Genomic DNA, 14060 nt, shown 5'->3' with positions numbered 1-14060 from the left:
CTTAGAAAAGTGTGAAATGAGGTCAAGGTCAATCTTGAGGTCCCTTCCCCATTATTCTTTTATAAATCCCTATAAATTTGAGTCATTGCCCTTCATGTCCTCCATTTTGATAACTACAATTGATATCCGAGAGATGTTGAGGGTTTGTGCCATAAACTTTTACTAATGTCAATATAATACAGAATGTGATGTATTTGACCTCAAGATTGGACCTCACATCGCACACTTTGACTTGAAAGTGTATGGGAACCATAAATGCTTTTCCTCATCTCGAGGTCAACTCATTTGTTTATCGTGACATATAATTGGGGAAGACACAATTTGATGTAACATTTGTAGATTTAGTTGGCATTATTATATTAAATCTACATGATCAATTTTGAGTCCATATTTATTTTATCTAATTATATATGAGATAATTGTGTATATTTAAGAGTACATACATTTGATATGTAATTTACATGTTATATAATATTATTTGAGTTTGAGAATTAGCCTAAAGTCTTAATAGAAAGAGAAGAAAAGAGGAGATAATGTAGGATTCCAATAATCCAATCTACCTGTAATTATTCGTCCCAACTTTAAATGACTTGTAAGCATGCGTGGCGGACCCCACTCAAACAGAGTCTAGCTATGGGCAGACAAACTTGGCCTACCACCAAACAAAACAATGGATTAAAATACTGATTAGAGAGAGAGAGGTTTGACTAAAGTCATCTAACAAACTTAATTAAACGTATTTGTCATTCTCATAAAGAATCTAAGGTCTCTATCATCCTCAAATCTGCACTCGTATTACACACGGAAGTGTGTAAACCCTCAACTCCTATTGGGTGGGTCTTGTTAAGAGATTATTTGTATTAAAAAGGTTGATCAATTAATAAGATAATTACAATCATAATTTTAAAGTGTAATGATTTTCTAACTCAACTCTGATAAAATAATTCAAAAACTCATTGACGTGGCATGTGTAAGAACAGCAGCTTTTTCCCTCGGGAGACACAACTGTACATCCCTATAAACATGTGGAGTTGTGTATGCCAAGGGAAAAAATCTACAATTCTTACACCTGCCATGTCAGTGACTTTGAGTTATTTACTGAGTTAGAAAATCAGCACTCTAATATAAATTTGAGTGGTGATTTTCTAACACCCCCTTTGACACATGCCCCCATACACTGTCTAACGTGGCATGGGCTAGAACCATAGATTTTTTCGCTCGGGATACACAACTTTACATCCTCTTAAATATGTGCAGTTGTGTATCCCGAGAAAAAGAATCTATAATTGTAGAACATGCCATGTTAGAGGGCGTATGGGCGTGTGTCAGAGGGGGACGTTAGAAAATCATTATTCTTTAAATTTTTGTACCATCTTAGTCGTCGCATTTCAGTTTTGGCTGAGAATGAAATAAAATAACGAATCTATAAAAAGAAAACCCCATGAATATCTAATCCCAGAAGCCCTTATTAATGTACACATAAATCAACTAGTCCTCACGAGTCATGAATACAACCACAAGTGAGCAATCAATGAACCATTATGTCCAAATGAAACGCAACTCGTAGAATTACTGATAGTTACTTTATTACAACAATGCTCCAGTTGAGAGCAATTTAGGTAGAACATAAATTACAATCCCTCAGGTGAAAAAATATGCCATAAAAAGTTTCCAAATCACTTGTAGTTTGAAGTGTGCTCGGGTGTCCAAACCATGCATTAGTGACGAACCAAATATATCACTCTCCACTTATAATTAATGACTGAAATGGAACCTTTTTTATCTCAACAAATGTGGAATAGTCCTTGTTTATTGGCTGTTTCCATGGCTCCCCATCCATCTGCATATAAGCTTTGTTCCTCTCCCCACCTCTAATTTCCAATCTAATTGCGGCGGCCTGAAATATACCATTGAATTGTTTCAGAGGAACACGGTTAGAAAATTGTCCATTATATATGTATAATGAAATAAAGAGAACAGTAGCCCTTACAAAAAAACATGGACATTTGGAAATAGAAAGAAACAAGTGACTGTCACACCTATAAGTGTGTCATTATGTTCTTGAATCAAATTCATCAATTTTTTTTTTTAATTTTTTGTGGGGTGGGTGGGGGGTTGCAATTAATGAATACTAAATTTTATGGGAAAATTGAAGCAAACACAGTTGTGGTACCTGGGCAATGTGTTTGGCAGAGATGAGTTCAACCATAACAAATGAAGCGTGCCACCCTTGCTTTAGGCCAAATATTTCAAGGATCCCATCATCCACATGAGCGTCAACAAAACCTCTCTGAAAAGCAAATAATAAAAACTTCAGTTAAGTGTTTATCAATAATAATAGAAAACACTGGAAAAAAAACGGGTTGAGATAAAGAGACATATGAGATTGTCTTGTGATCTTTCCATTCAAAATATATCACAAACTCAGAAGATAATAATTCTATCATAACTAAAATGACTACAGATTTCCTAGTGTTCTTATCTACTAATAATAGTGTAAAAACATTGATGAAGTACATTTTTGGAAAATTGTTGAATTATATATCATTGGGCTAGTTGTTTTGGTTTGGTATTTAAAAACCCCAATATGTATTTATAAAAGAGTCGCTGGAGTGACCTCAAGATTGGACCTCATATCACACATCTTGACGTGAAAATGGATAGGAACCATAGATACTTTCACTCGTATCTAGAGGAAAAGCAACTATGGTTCCCATTCACTTTCACGTCAGGGTGTGCGATGTGAGGTCGAATCTTGAGGTCACTTCAGCATTATTCTTTATAGAATTGTGTCGTTGATGTACTTTTATTTCCTTCTGTAATTGTGTTTAACACTAATAAGGATAACAATTGTTTAGAGAGACACATCGTTGATGTTTTAGTAAGCACCACTGTATCAAATCAGATTTCACATGTCGCATATAAACTGCACCTTTTTCAAATACTTCTGCTTCGGTTTACCCCATGGATTCCTTCCTCCTCCATAACTATGAAGATTTAAAGCAACTATTGCCCTAACACTGCAAGCAAAAAAAAAATCTTTATAAGGTCACTTGAAATCGGAAAATAACAAATTACCAAAATAACCGATTGAAAACACTAACATTAAGACTAATAACTCTTGTAGAGATTCAACGAGAAAGAAAACAAACAATAAATAATGAAAAAGGATTAAATGCATAAAATTCAGATACTATACTTTGAAATGAAATAAAACATCCATCCAGTTATGGACTATGAGTTGCTAAAGAAAAAGTGTTAGAATTATTTTAACATACTTCAAGGAAAAGCAAGGAAGTGATTCCAACTCACCTTGAAGGAACTCGAATCTGCTCCCATTCTGAGGAATTGACCTTCTTGACATGCAGACTTAGAATGTTTTTTAGTCCCCTGGGCACATTATATCAATGAGAGGAAGACATAATCTATGATAAAGCTAATCAATATCTTACAATAAGGAAAAAAAAATGGAAGTGTTGCACTAGAGTTTATGGAGTGTCAGAGTCCTATATGTGCCCAAAACAGGTACTTCAACCTGTTAAAAGAGCCCATGCAACATAGCTTACCATTTAATAGTTTTTGACAGCAGATGATACGTACTAACAGAAAAACAAAAAGATCGTTCAATCCTTCAAAAGTCCAAATGAGATAAAAGTCCTCTTTCATTTCAGTTAGAAACAAGCAAATAAGGCATATCGGCAAGGTTTGCGCATATAAACAAGCAAAATATCCAAGTGTGTACATGTTAAACTTGGGTATTAATGCACATGAGGATATCAAATAAAATGCTGAACTTTTGCCAAAAAGCAGACAGAAATCTAAAAGTTTTTAAATGAACAAACAAATTAAATTTTCTCAAAAAACAAATTTTCTCCAATAAAAGATGAAAATATATAGATATAATAAGACTAATGATAAACTGACGCTCTTGACGTGGCATGTGAACAGGACCATAGATCTTTTTCCTTGTATATCCCCAAGAAAAAGATCAATCATTATGTGCATTGCCACATCAAGAACATCAGTTTATCACGACTCATATATGAATAGAACAAAAATGGAGTTTGATTTAGTGAGATGACTAACCTTGAACTTGGATCACTCGTGCAAGGAGTGCAGAACCATCCCTGGGTACAACTACATCCTGAGTAGATCAACTGCAAAACGAGGATTCACAATTGAAATCTTGTACAACTACATCCCGACTAGATCATTCATGAAAGCTTGGATAAGGAGGGTTACATCAGGTTGGCGGTCGGTCTAAAAATTGTGTCAAGCCCCTTAAAATGGAACCCAACTCGCTGATTGACCAAAATATGGCCCAATTTAAAGTTAGTTGGCAAAATCCAATTCATGTTGCCGACCATAATAATTGGGATAAAAGGCATAGATGATGATGATGATATATTGTTACGATTAAGAAATAAAAAAGTGTAACCACGACTATATGCATTTAAAAGGTAGCTAAGAGAAATTAGAGAATTTCCAAGACAAAGCCAATGGTACATGATCAGGGAACATTTCATGTATACTGTCACACCAACAAATTAAATAGTGAAAGTAATACCGATCTAGACCTTATTTGATATTGGACCTTGTGCCAGGAATGGCTTTTGATCACGTAAATGGTGGAATCCATAAGCAACTTGAGCGTCCATTCCTGAATGAAAACAAATTTGAAATAAGAATCTGCACAACTGTACATAAAAGATACATTATATACTGAGGAGAACAGAATGGTAGAATTTCTAACTGCAGTGTAAAGCATATGGATTGTAGCTATGCCTATGGGAAGGTAGAATTATAGATATTTACTGGCACTAATTATGATAAATGAACAGATGGTTTCTGACCTTTTAAACCTTCATCATTTCCAAAGATGATACACATCTTGTTTATAAGGAGTATTTGTTAGTAAGAGTAAGGTTCTCAATTAAGGAGTATTTAGATGTTATTCTTGAATGTTGAAGATCAAGTGTTGATTAAGATAGATTGACGGATATGGATCAAACCCAGCATTGGAGTTCAGTTTTCTCATAAAAATAACCTTCCTTTAAGGGAGCTGCCAACCATCGCCAAGAATGTTTTCTTGTTAAGCTTTATAGTGTGTTGTAGATCCACTCTTGAGGCTTAAATTTAAGTTTCTTGTTGAAGCTCAAACCTGAGCTTGCTAGTTGGTGCAATCTTATTCACAGTCGTGTTGTACTTCACTTAAGGGCACATTGCAAGTGATAGAATGTCTCCCATTTTATACTCCACTTTATTTTCAATTCCTTATTGTTCTTCTCTGTATACCACTTCTCCCCCTTTCTTCATCATATAGGTTGAAATTTAAGGAAAAAAAAAATCTTAACTTCAATTGATCTTGTGTCAATATATTTACAGTACAAGTGATAAAAAAAATTGATATTGTATAGGATCAACGGAAGTCGGACCTCTAATGCTACAAAAATTATCATTGGTATATGAAAACTACCATATACAAGACATATAATTGAAACAAATAGAATAGTTAAGAAGCATAAAAGAAGTACCTATGCTATAATAATTATAGAACTGGCCCTCAAATGAATTTAATTTTTTCGGCAACTCCCCCTCGAAATCAAAATCCTGTAATGTTATTGAAATAACATAAGATGGACTGTAAATGTTTTAATCAACATTAAGAACATATGCATAAGGAGACTTTTATATAAGATATCAGAAGAGAATTTAAACCACCTTTAAGGTTATTACATTTACAAATGCACTAATCCTCCAACAAAGTTGTCAGAAATTCTTAATGGATTCACTATCAAGGAAATAACTTTTGGTTACTAATGCATCAAAGCAGACTATCATGCAATACAATAGTATTTTTTTTTTCTGCCCCATTGATTAGTGACTCAAGCAGAAAGGCGCAGTCTATGGACATTACAAATTAACATGGCACCTAAGCTGACAGATCCACTTACAGCTATTGGCGTTCAATATAATTGTACAAGATCAACTAAAACACAACTTCAAGAGCAGTAAACAACTGAAAGAAGGAATTTAAATCATCAACATTGACAACCTGATCAAGAGTATACTCCTCTTTACGCCTCAGACAATGGGGCAGTTCTACAGTTTCTCCAACTTGCATAGAGACCATGAGATTCCAACTGCATCATCATCAAGATTATATAATAATAATAATAATAAAAGAAGTTAAACGTAACAGAACACCAAACAAATATACTTTGGTGAACAAACAAGTTGACAAAATTAGTTACTGAAACATGAGCAATTTACTTTTTTTGTAACAGGATACACAATAAAATACTAAACTAGGCATCAGTGACTTCACACACACACACACACACACACACACAAACACACAAAATAAAGTGAATACTTGCCTATCAAGATGGCAAACTGGACCCTTAGCAGCCTTATACAGAGATCTTTTGATGGCTGACCTCCATGCGAAAGGGAATGAAGCACCCTGACGTACAAGACACCATTCAACAACACAGATTAATTACTAGGATCCGTTTCAATAATAGTGATCAATCAAATTAAAAAGTCCATGCAAATTAAATTATTACCCAACCGAAGCTCCTTGACATGTCATTGCCCGTGCCAAGTGGAATAAGTCCTATTGGAGGAACTGGTTCTCGCTTCTGTGTATAAAGCTCTGCAAGACTTCCTAGTACCCAACCTACTGTACCATCGCCTCCTGCAACCTGCCCAGATCACATACCCCAAGGGCAATCATGAGTTCATGTATGAGGTATAATGTTCTCATAATCATCATTTCCAAATTAAAAACAAAGTAGCTTGGATTTAATTGTGATCCCCCAAACAACATATGTTGTAGGAGATCAAGCCCATAGCTTTATTGACAGATATAAAGCCAATAAACCATTAGTTTGTGGGTCCTGTTCCAGCTTAAGTAGAAGACTTTTTTCTCACAAATGGCTTATGTGATTGGTGGATACCGGATTCTGTAAGCTCTGTGAGCAAAAAAAAACGAAATGAGCAATTGGATTCAACACAACTAGCCCATAAAATGGTTCTGATTTTATCTGAATTAAGATTGTTTGGACTCTTGGGGTAAATCAGAATTAAAAAATGGGTAGAAAATGGTTTGATGTCTCTTGATCCGGGTTGGATACGGATCTATCTTATATCTGCCTAGATTTGAATGATATATTGCTCTGAAAATTACATTTTTAGGATTTTCAAAAGTATCAGGATCCAGAACAGTGTCCTGTTCAAATAGAAAAAGAACGGTGTCTACGTGACACGTTTTGGCTCGATTATAGAACACGTCTCCTAAACAAGTCGTTTTCTACATTGCACGTAGCCCAATGTGTTTTATATCCAACCAAAAAGTGTCATGTAGACATCGTTTGTTGCTATAGGGATGGGATACCATTCCGGATCATGGCTCTTTTCAAAATATCATTTTCTACTTCTTGAATATAGTACGAAGTCTTATAAAATAAAATGATTATAAGATAAATACAATTAGCAAAGAAGGATAACAAAATAAAATAAAATTGAACGGTCTGAAATTGTATGACTCGACTCAACTCGACCCGAATTAAGTAATTCGGTTGGGTCAGATCCGGATCTGGATTAAGTGAAAGTAAAATGATTTGGATATGGTTTCAAAAAAAAAAATTGAATCTAAATATGAATTTACTCAGATCCGGCCCAGATCCAACCCAATTTAAGTCCTTAAAACAACGTACCATAACCCTCAGCTTCTCACGAGTATCTTTTGCACATCGGTCACCGACACTAGCCAACTTCTCCAGGCAAGCCAATCCATACTGGACAAATTCTGAAGGCTTCACAACTGAAAGATCAAAAACCTGTTTTACATAAAATTATTAAATACAATTTTATTTTAGATACACGAAAAATGGACGATCATGATACCAAATGGACAATAGCTAGCATATGATCAACCAGAAACAATCTGATTTTATAAAATACAGATGACATCTTACACTAGTAAGCATGGTTTTAAAACTCGTTTTGACATCTCATCTTGTCTCGTCGTTGAACGAGACCAAGTTGTCTCAGATGAGTTTTCCGATACAATTGAGACGTCTCGTTCAACAATGAGAAAAATGAACATGAGGTTTTAAATCTCGTCCGATACGTTGACTTGTTTGTCCGTCTCGTCCATGCCTAATATCGAGATGACTTGGACAATATGTCTCAGTCTCGGATGAGTTTTGGAACCATGCTAATGCTAGTAAGTATCAGTGAACTTACCAATAATTTAATTGTTCTTCTAAACTCGTTTTCAGATTATCTAATCTTAATTTTCACTCCATTTATCCCATAGTTTCAAAGTACTCAACAATTAAGCAACTGTTCAACCAAAAAATTTATGAAAATAAAACCCAAATCCAAAAACATAAAATAAATAGATAATGAAACAAACCTGCTCGTCACCCATTAATTCCTGAAGCCTCTCTTTAAGAATTGGACCTTGTCGTCCCCCGCTTCGAGAATTCACAAACACAACCATCGGTGCTTCTGAAGCGTCGATCTTCTCATCGCGCTGATGTTTCTCACCTGCATTCGGATTCTTGGACTGAATTGCATCACACATAGCAACACGAAGGTACTTAGGAATCAAAATCCTACGCTTCAGATCATGCTTATCAATTCGAATCCCCAAGAGACCACAGCCTTTGATAGAGTCGACTAATGAGTATCTCGTTGTGATCCTAGTCAAGTCGCCTCCCTCGTGTGTTGGTGAATCCATGCTCTTCTCTCTGAACTCAATGCCCATATTTTCTGTTGCAGAGAAGTACATATAAATATGCGTTGTAAGGTAAGATTAGGCAAATTAAAATACTGGAAAATTATGGTTTTTTTTGCACTACTTTCTTTTATTTGAAATTTAAGAAAAATAATTATTACTTAACGAAAGGCAATATGATTTTCATGGAACACCATGGCTAATACGTCTGTTACGTATCACTTAATCCATTTTATTATTATACGACAAGCTACGCATTCACACCTATGGACCCACTGATTTATGGAATATATGGCCCACTCTTCGGTTACATTTACATCAATCAGTGTGATTGATGATTCTAATCAATGGAGTGTTGCATTTCTTATCATAGACTCAATCAGTGTGATTGGTGATTCAAATCGATGGAGTGTTGCATTTCTTATCATGGACTTTATACTTTATAGGCTCAAATTGATGAGTTCCAATACATAAATAAATGAAATTATTGAATTAACATTTTACGGTGATGGTTTTTGGAACGGTGGGCCCTTTTATAGTGATTAAAGAAGTAATAAATCAGTGGAGTGTGCCACGTGGTCAACAAAGGAGAGATGGAGTTGGATGGCTATCCAACGCCCATGTGTACAGAATGTGGATATTTATTTTGATTTAGCCGCTGTGAATCTTTTGGGATCTTTAAACAACCAAACCCACCTGTAACTGTAAAGTCATATGATAGAGGTGACCATCAATTGAGTAAATGACCTAAATACCCTTGTCCAGTCAAGCTAAAAACATAACATTTGAGCAAGAGCACTCATTTTCAACATTTAAGGTAAGTTCTCTAAGACAAAATAAAATATAAAGATTCTTTAAAATGCGCTGCTGATTTTGTAACTCAATCTGACTGAGTAGCTCAAAAAACTCACTGACATGGTAAGAGCAAGGATCGTAGATTTTTTATCTTGGGATACACAACTGTACTTGTTTTATGGGGTTGTGCAATTGTGTATCCCAAAGAAAAAAAATCTACAATTCTTATAGGGTACATGTTTGTTGAGTTACAAAATCATTACACTTTAAAATATGTGTAATGATTTTCAACTCAACTTTGACAGAATAATTCACTGACGTGACATGTGTAAGAATTGTAGATTTTTTCTCTCAAGATACATAATTGCACATCCATGTCAATGAATTATTGACTAAGAAAATAAACAATCTTAAAATATTTTGTCCTCTCACTTCAAACTAATAATACAAGATGATAATATTTTGGAGAGAAGTAGAAGATGATGATTATCATGATTTACAATTATGATTAGGCTCATATAAAATACTAAATCCAAAAAATATATATATATATTATATTGGCACCCCAACTTTTACTTATTCTCAACCATTCACTTATTTTATTTATTTTTGATTGGACTGTAAAAAGTAAAAGTTGAGTGCTAATAGAACTCTTGATATATTATACCCATACTTATCTGATTCTTGACTAGTGGCCTCGTGCAAGGAAAAGTTTGGTGTGGCAATCTAAGAATTATATATATGATTTGCATGGAAGATACTTGTCGTGATCTCATCAATGGGGTTGTTGAATCGTGGTTGTGTCCTTAATGAATGGAAGCCTTTTGTGCCTGCTTCTCATCGTGGATGCTAGAGGTGCAAGTTGAACAAGCAATTAAATGATGACGACCAATACATCCAAATCAGCCTAAAAGGTAATTTCTAACCAATGAATATAAACAATTAATAGTGTAATTGTGGTTCTGATCTAAATATTATTTTGACTTTTGAAAAAGTATCAACTAATCAAGTTGACTAAGCATTAATTCACACTATCGCTGAATTATTGATCTTAATTATAATAAAAAAATATATATAAATAAAAAGGAAGAGGAGGGGATTCAACCTCAAGGGATTGGCCTGGTGGCAAGTCAAGTCTTGCTAAGCTCCTTAGAAAAAGTGGGTCAAGCGTTTGGAATCCCACGAAACAATAAATTTCTTAGGCCCACCTTCGAGGGTCTGATTGACCCTCAACTCAATTAGTTCCGTATAAGACTGTGTGATTGTGGGATTAGTCTTACTCAAAGAGTGGGGAGATACCGACGATAAGCCACAAAAGAAGAAAAGGGAATTTCAGTATGAAAAATACTAATAAATAATGCTCAAATCCAATATCTAAAATTCACCACCAAGGATAATATTTTATGTGTAAACATTGCATTGATCCTTGAGACATTCTCGAAATTTCTTATTTGAAATGAGTAGGGATCCAGAACGGTATCCCGTTCCTAACCAAGGTCAAGTGGCACCCCATTTTATGCCATGTAGCATTTTTGGGGACCCGTGGACCGTATGGATATGTGGTCCATTTTTGGTGAACTTATGTGCCAAAAATCATAGTGTTTGATAACTTGTATCCGCTAAATTTAAACTCTTGAAAGAGATTTCAAATCCAACGATTAGAAATCATTCTTAAGAAAATGCTATTATCAGTGGATACATATCACCAGTTAAACTGATCTTTTGTATGTGAATTCATCAAGGGATGGACGACATATCCATATGGTTAGTAGGTCATCAAAAATGCCATGTGGCATAAAATGGGGTGCCACTTGACTTTGGTTAGGAACAGGACACTGTTATGAATCCTTATTTAAAATATGGTTGGGCAGTCATAAAGTGATTATTTCGCTTCATTAATGATATAAACTTTACCTTTCCCAACCTTCTCCATTAATAATATCAAATATAGGTGGATGTGTGGGTCAAAGGGTAAGGCTCACTTGAGTTAACACAAGTATTTATTTTGAAAAGCCATTAATAAACCAACACTCATGGCTCTGTCATCTTGGCTTGAAATAAAAGTGGCTTGAAAGGATATTTGTAGCACTTACATGGTTAAGAGAGTGCCACGTCAACCACAAGTTTAAACTACACCGTTAAAAAGTATTTGAAAATAAGAGGTTCAGTGACCATCCATTTTCATTATCATGGATCATATTAAAAAAAAAACTTTTTTTTAATTAAAAAAAATATTCAAATCTGATCCAAATCATAAGTACAAGAGGTCTGAAATCTTTTTTTTTTTTAAGTGATATTTTGTAGATTGTAGAAGAAGAAGTACAGAGCACTACACGAAAATGAGCTACAGAGGATCTGTTCCTGAAATAAAAAGGTCTTTTTAACTTTAAGGCACACATTAAAATGCAATAAATACACTTTAGAATCGATAGAAACAACTCACGTACTTCTTTTATAATTAAAAAAAAAAAAAAAACTGAAGGGACCATATTACAGGATTTTCTTTCTAAATACCCATTAATTTAAAATAATAAAAAAATCAACTAAATACCTCTTTTGGCAAAAGAAAAGACTTGAAGTCATGGTTTTAAAATACATTTTCACTTCTCGTCTCGGACAAGTTTTCTGATACGTTTGAGATGTCTCATTCAACAATGAGAAAAATGAACGTGGGTTTTAATCTCGTCCGATATATTGACTTCCTCCGATTATCTCGTTGATGGGTAATACCAAGACGACTCGGGCAATACATCTAGGTCTTGAACGAGTTTTGAAACCATGCTTGAAGTACCCAAAATATCCTTTCAACTAACCTTACACAATTGTTTTTCCTTCAATTTACCTTAGAATTCCAACAGCTAATGAACAGTAGCCGACGGTCATTGGACAAAAGTAAAAAATATCATTATATGAAAATCATTTCATGATTATTTTTAAAAAAAATATTCCATTTTAAAGCAGCAAATTTGCTGCTTTATTTCTTTCAAGTGACGAATTCATTGCTTTATTAGATTGAAGAACGGCAAATCCGTGGCTTTTGACTAGAAGTAACATGAAAATTTCTTATTTTTCTTATTGAAGAAAAATTAAAATTAAAATGAAAATTTCTTTGCTTTATTTGTTTTTTCATCTCAAAGTGGCGATTTTGATTTCTTTCATTTAATCTTAATTTTTTATCCGACCAAAAAACACTGATTTTGTTATTTTATTGCAAAAGCAAAGGAATTGTTGGTGATTTACACAATTAAGAAGGTGAGAGGGTCGTGAAGATGCCTTTAGTTGAAAGGGCATTTTGGGCACTTAAATCTTTTCTAAATATGATGGACAATTTATTTGGAAATTGACCACAGATTTGTTAAGCACCACTCAAAAATCAGTGTCGTTTAGAAACAAAACCCTAAATTAACTGAGTTTGGGTCCACTGGTTAATTTTTTAGTCGGTCATGGGTAGTTATTTTAAGGACTCATTAAGAATCGGGTCTCGATCGGGTAAATGGGTAAATAGATATTTTTTATTTTATTTTTAATATTTAAGAGGATGTTTATATTTATTATTTAGTGATATTATTAATTAATAAAATTAGTAATTATTGAGAGATATTTCAATATTCAATATCTTCTCAAACAAGTAACTTAATTCTCACGTCTCAATCCTTTCTATTTTCTAAACATTTATCCATATTCTCTTCTCTCCTTCTCAAGTTTTAACTTCAAAGAAGAATTAACTACACTCACAATCTAACGAGTTAAATTTTTTTTTTTTCTCATCTTTAAACTTTTTAAAGGATTAAAACACATCATTCAAAGTTCACACAGTACAAACAAATAGACTAGTCCAAGTAGCCTTTCTAAGTTAGTAAGGATTTCACCCTTATTAAGGGTCCTTGGACTCACCTTGTGACATAAAAAAACATGATCTAATGATTTATGGTTGTAGAAAACAAATTTATATGAACTTTAAAAGAATTTAAAAAAAAAAACATTAAAAGAAAATTATTTTTCACCATCGAATTTATAAACAGTTAGGTGGAATTTCAGTAGCTATTCATTCTTAAAACCTTTAATTAAATTGCATTTAAATTTTTTTTTGGATCTAAGTTTTAGGATGAAATTTAGAGGACTATGATTTTGGATTGCTAATGTGATAATCCATTGAGCAAAACGAGGCTTAGTAATTAACTCAAATTAATTTTGTTTTATCTTAACAGGTTCTCGACAGGTATCCAATAGGTATCAAGTATTTGTTTGGTCGGTTCTTATTCCAAGGGTCTCATACCCAAAATTGAAATCGATCGGAACAAATGTTTAAGTTCAGGTCCAATTCTAGGTATACATGGAACCAACCCAAACCCAATTCAGTGACACCCCTAATTAAAGACAAATTTAGTTTGCTTATAGTAGAAACAGTATTTTGGACACTTAAAACTTCTCTAAACATGAGGGGTTATTTACTTGAAAGTTGACAATCCAACTTGTTAAATAATTTTGGATAGAGAAAAAAGAAACTTTAATAGAA

General features: G+C 33.8%; 1 protein-coding gene across 2 annotated transcripts; it reads right to left on the bottom strand.

The window, feature by feature from the left end:
* Nucleotides 1-1426: 1426 nt before the first annotated feature.
* Nucleotides 1427-9040, bottom strand: LOC147397443 (diacylglycerol kinase 4-like). Of its 2 annotated transcripts, XM_086449130.1 has the most exons (13): nucleotides 8911-9040; nucleotides 8426-8784; nucleotides 7722-7844; nucleotides 6570-6707; nucleotides 6381-6466; nucleotides 6056-6143; nucleotides 5535-5610; nucleotides 4578-4660; nucleotides 4087-4157; nucleotides 3313-3390; nucleotides 2933-3020; nucleotides 2174-2290; nucleotides 1427-1897 (listed from the first exon to the last, which is right to left on the bottom strand). In XM_086449130.1, exons 2-13 carry the CDS (start codon nucleotides 8777-8779, stop codon nucleotides 1739-1741), a joined length of 1461 nt encoding a protein of 486 aa, XP_086305256.1. In that variant the 5' UTR covers nucleotides 8780-8784; nucleotides 8911-9040; the 3' UTR covers nucleotides 1427-1738. The 2 variants fall into 2 exon arrangements, with proteins under 2 accessions (XP_086305256.1, XP_086305255.1); XM_086449129.1 differs by lacking the exon at nucleotides 8911-9040 and having other exon boundaries at nucleotides 8426-8849.
* Nucleotides 9041-14060: the final 5020 nt, after the last annotated feature.

Source organism: Akebia trifoliata, chromosome 8 (assembly GCF_017979445.1).
Source record: "Akebia trifoliata isolate Shusen 1 chromosome 8, ASM1797944v1, whole genome shotgun sequence".
Taxonomy (NCBI): Eukaryota; Viridiplantae; Streptophyta; class Magnoliopsida; order Ranunculales; family Lardizabalaceae; genus Akebia; species Akebia trifoliata.
The sequence above is the reverse complement of the archived record's forward strand: the minus strand, read 5'-3'. Positions and strand labels throughout refer to the sequence as shown.

Bases quoted from the DNA above. Each gene is read 5' to 3' on its own strand.
- LOC147397443 (XM_086449129.1), bottom strand. From the start codon at position 8,803: ATGTACTTCTCTGCAACAGAAAATATGGGCATTGAGTTCAGAGAGAAG. The intron at 6,467-6,569 runs GTAATAATTTAA...CTTGTACGTCAG, and splicing joins TGTCAAGGAGCTTCGGTTGG to GGTGCTTCATTCCCTTTCGC. The intron at 3,021-3,312 runs GTGAGTTGGAAT...TTTTGCTTGCAG, and splicing joins CAGATTCGAGTTCCTTCAAG to TGTTAGGGCAATAGTTGCTT.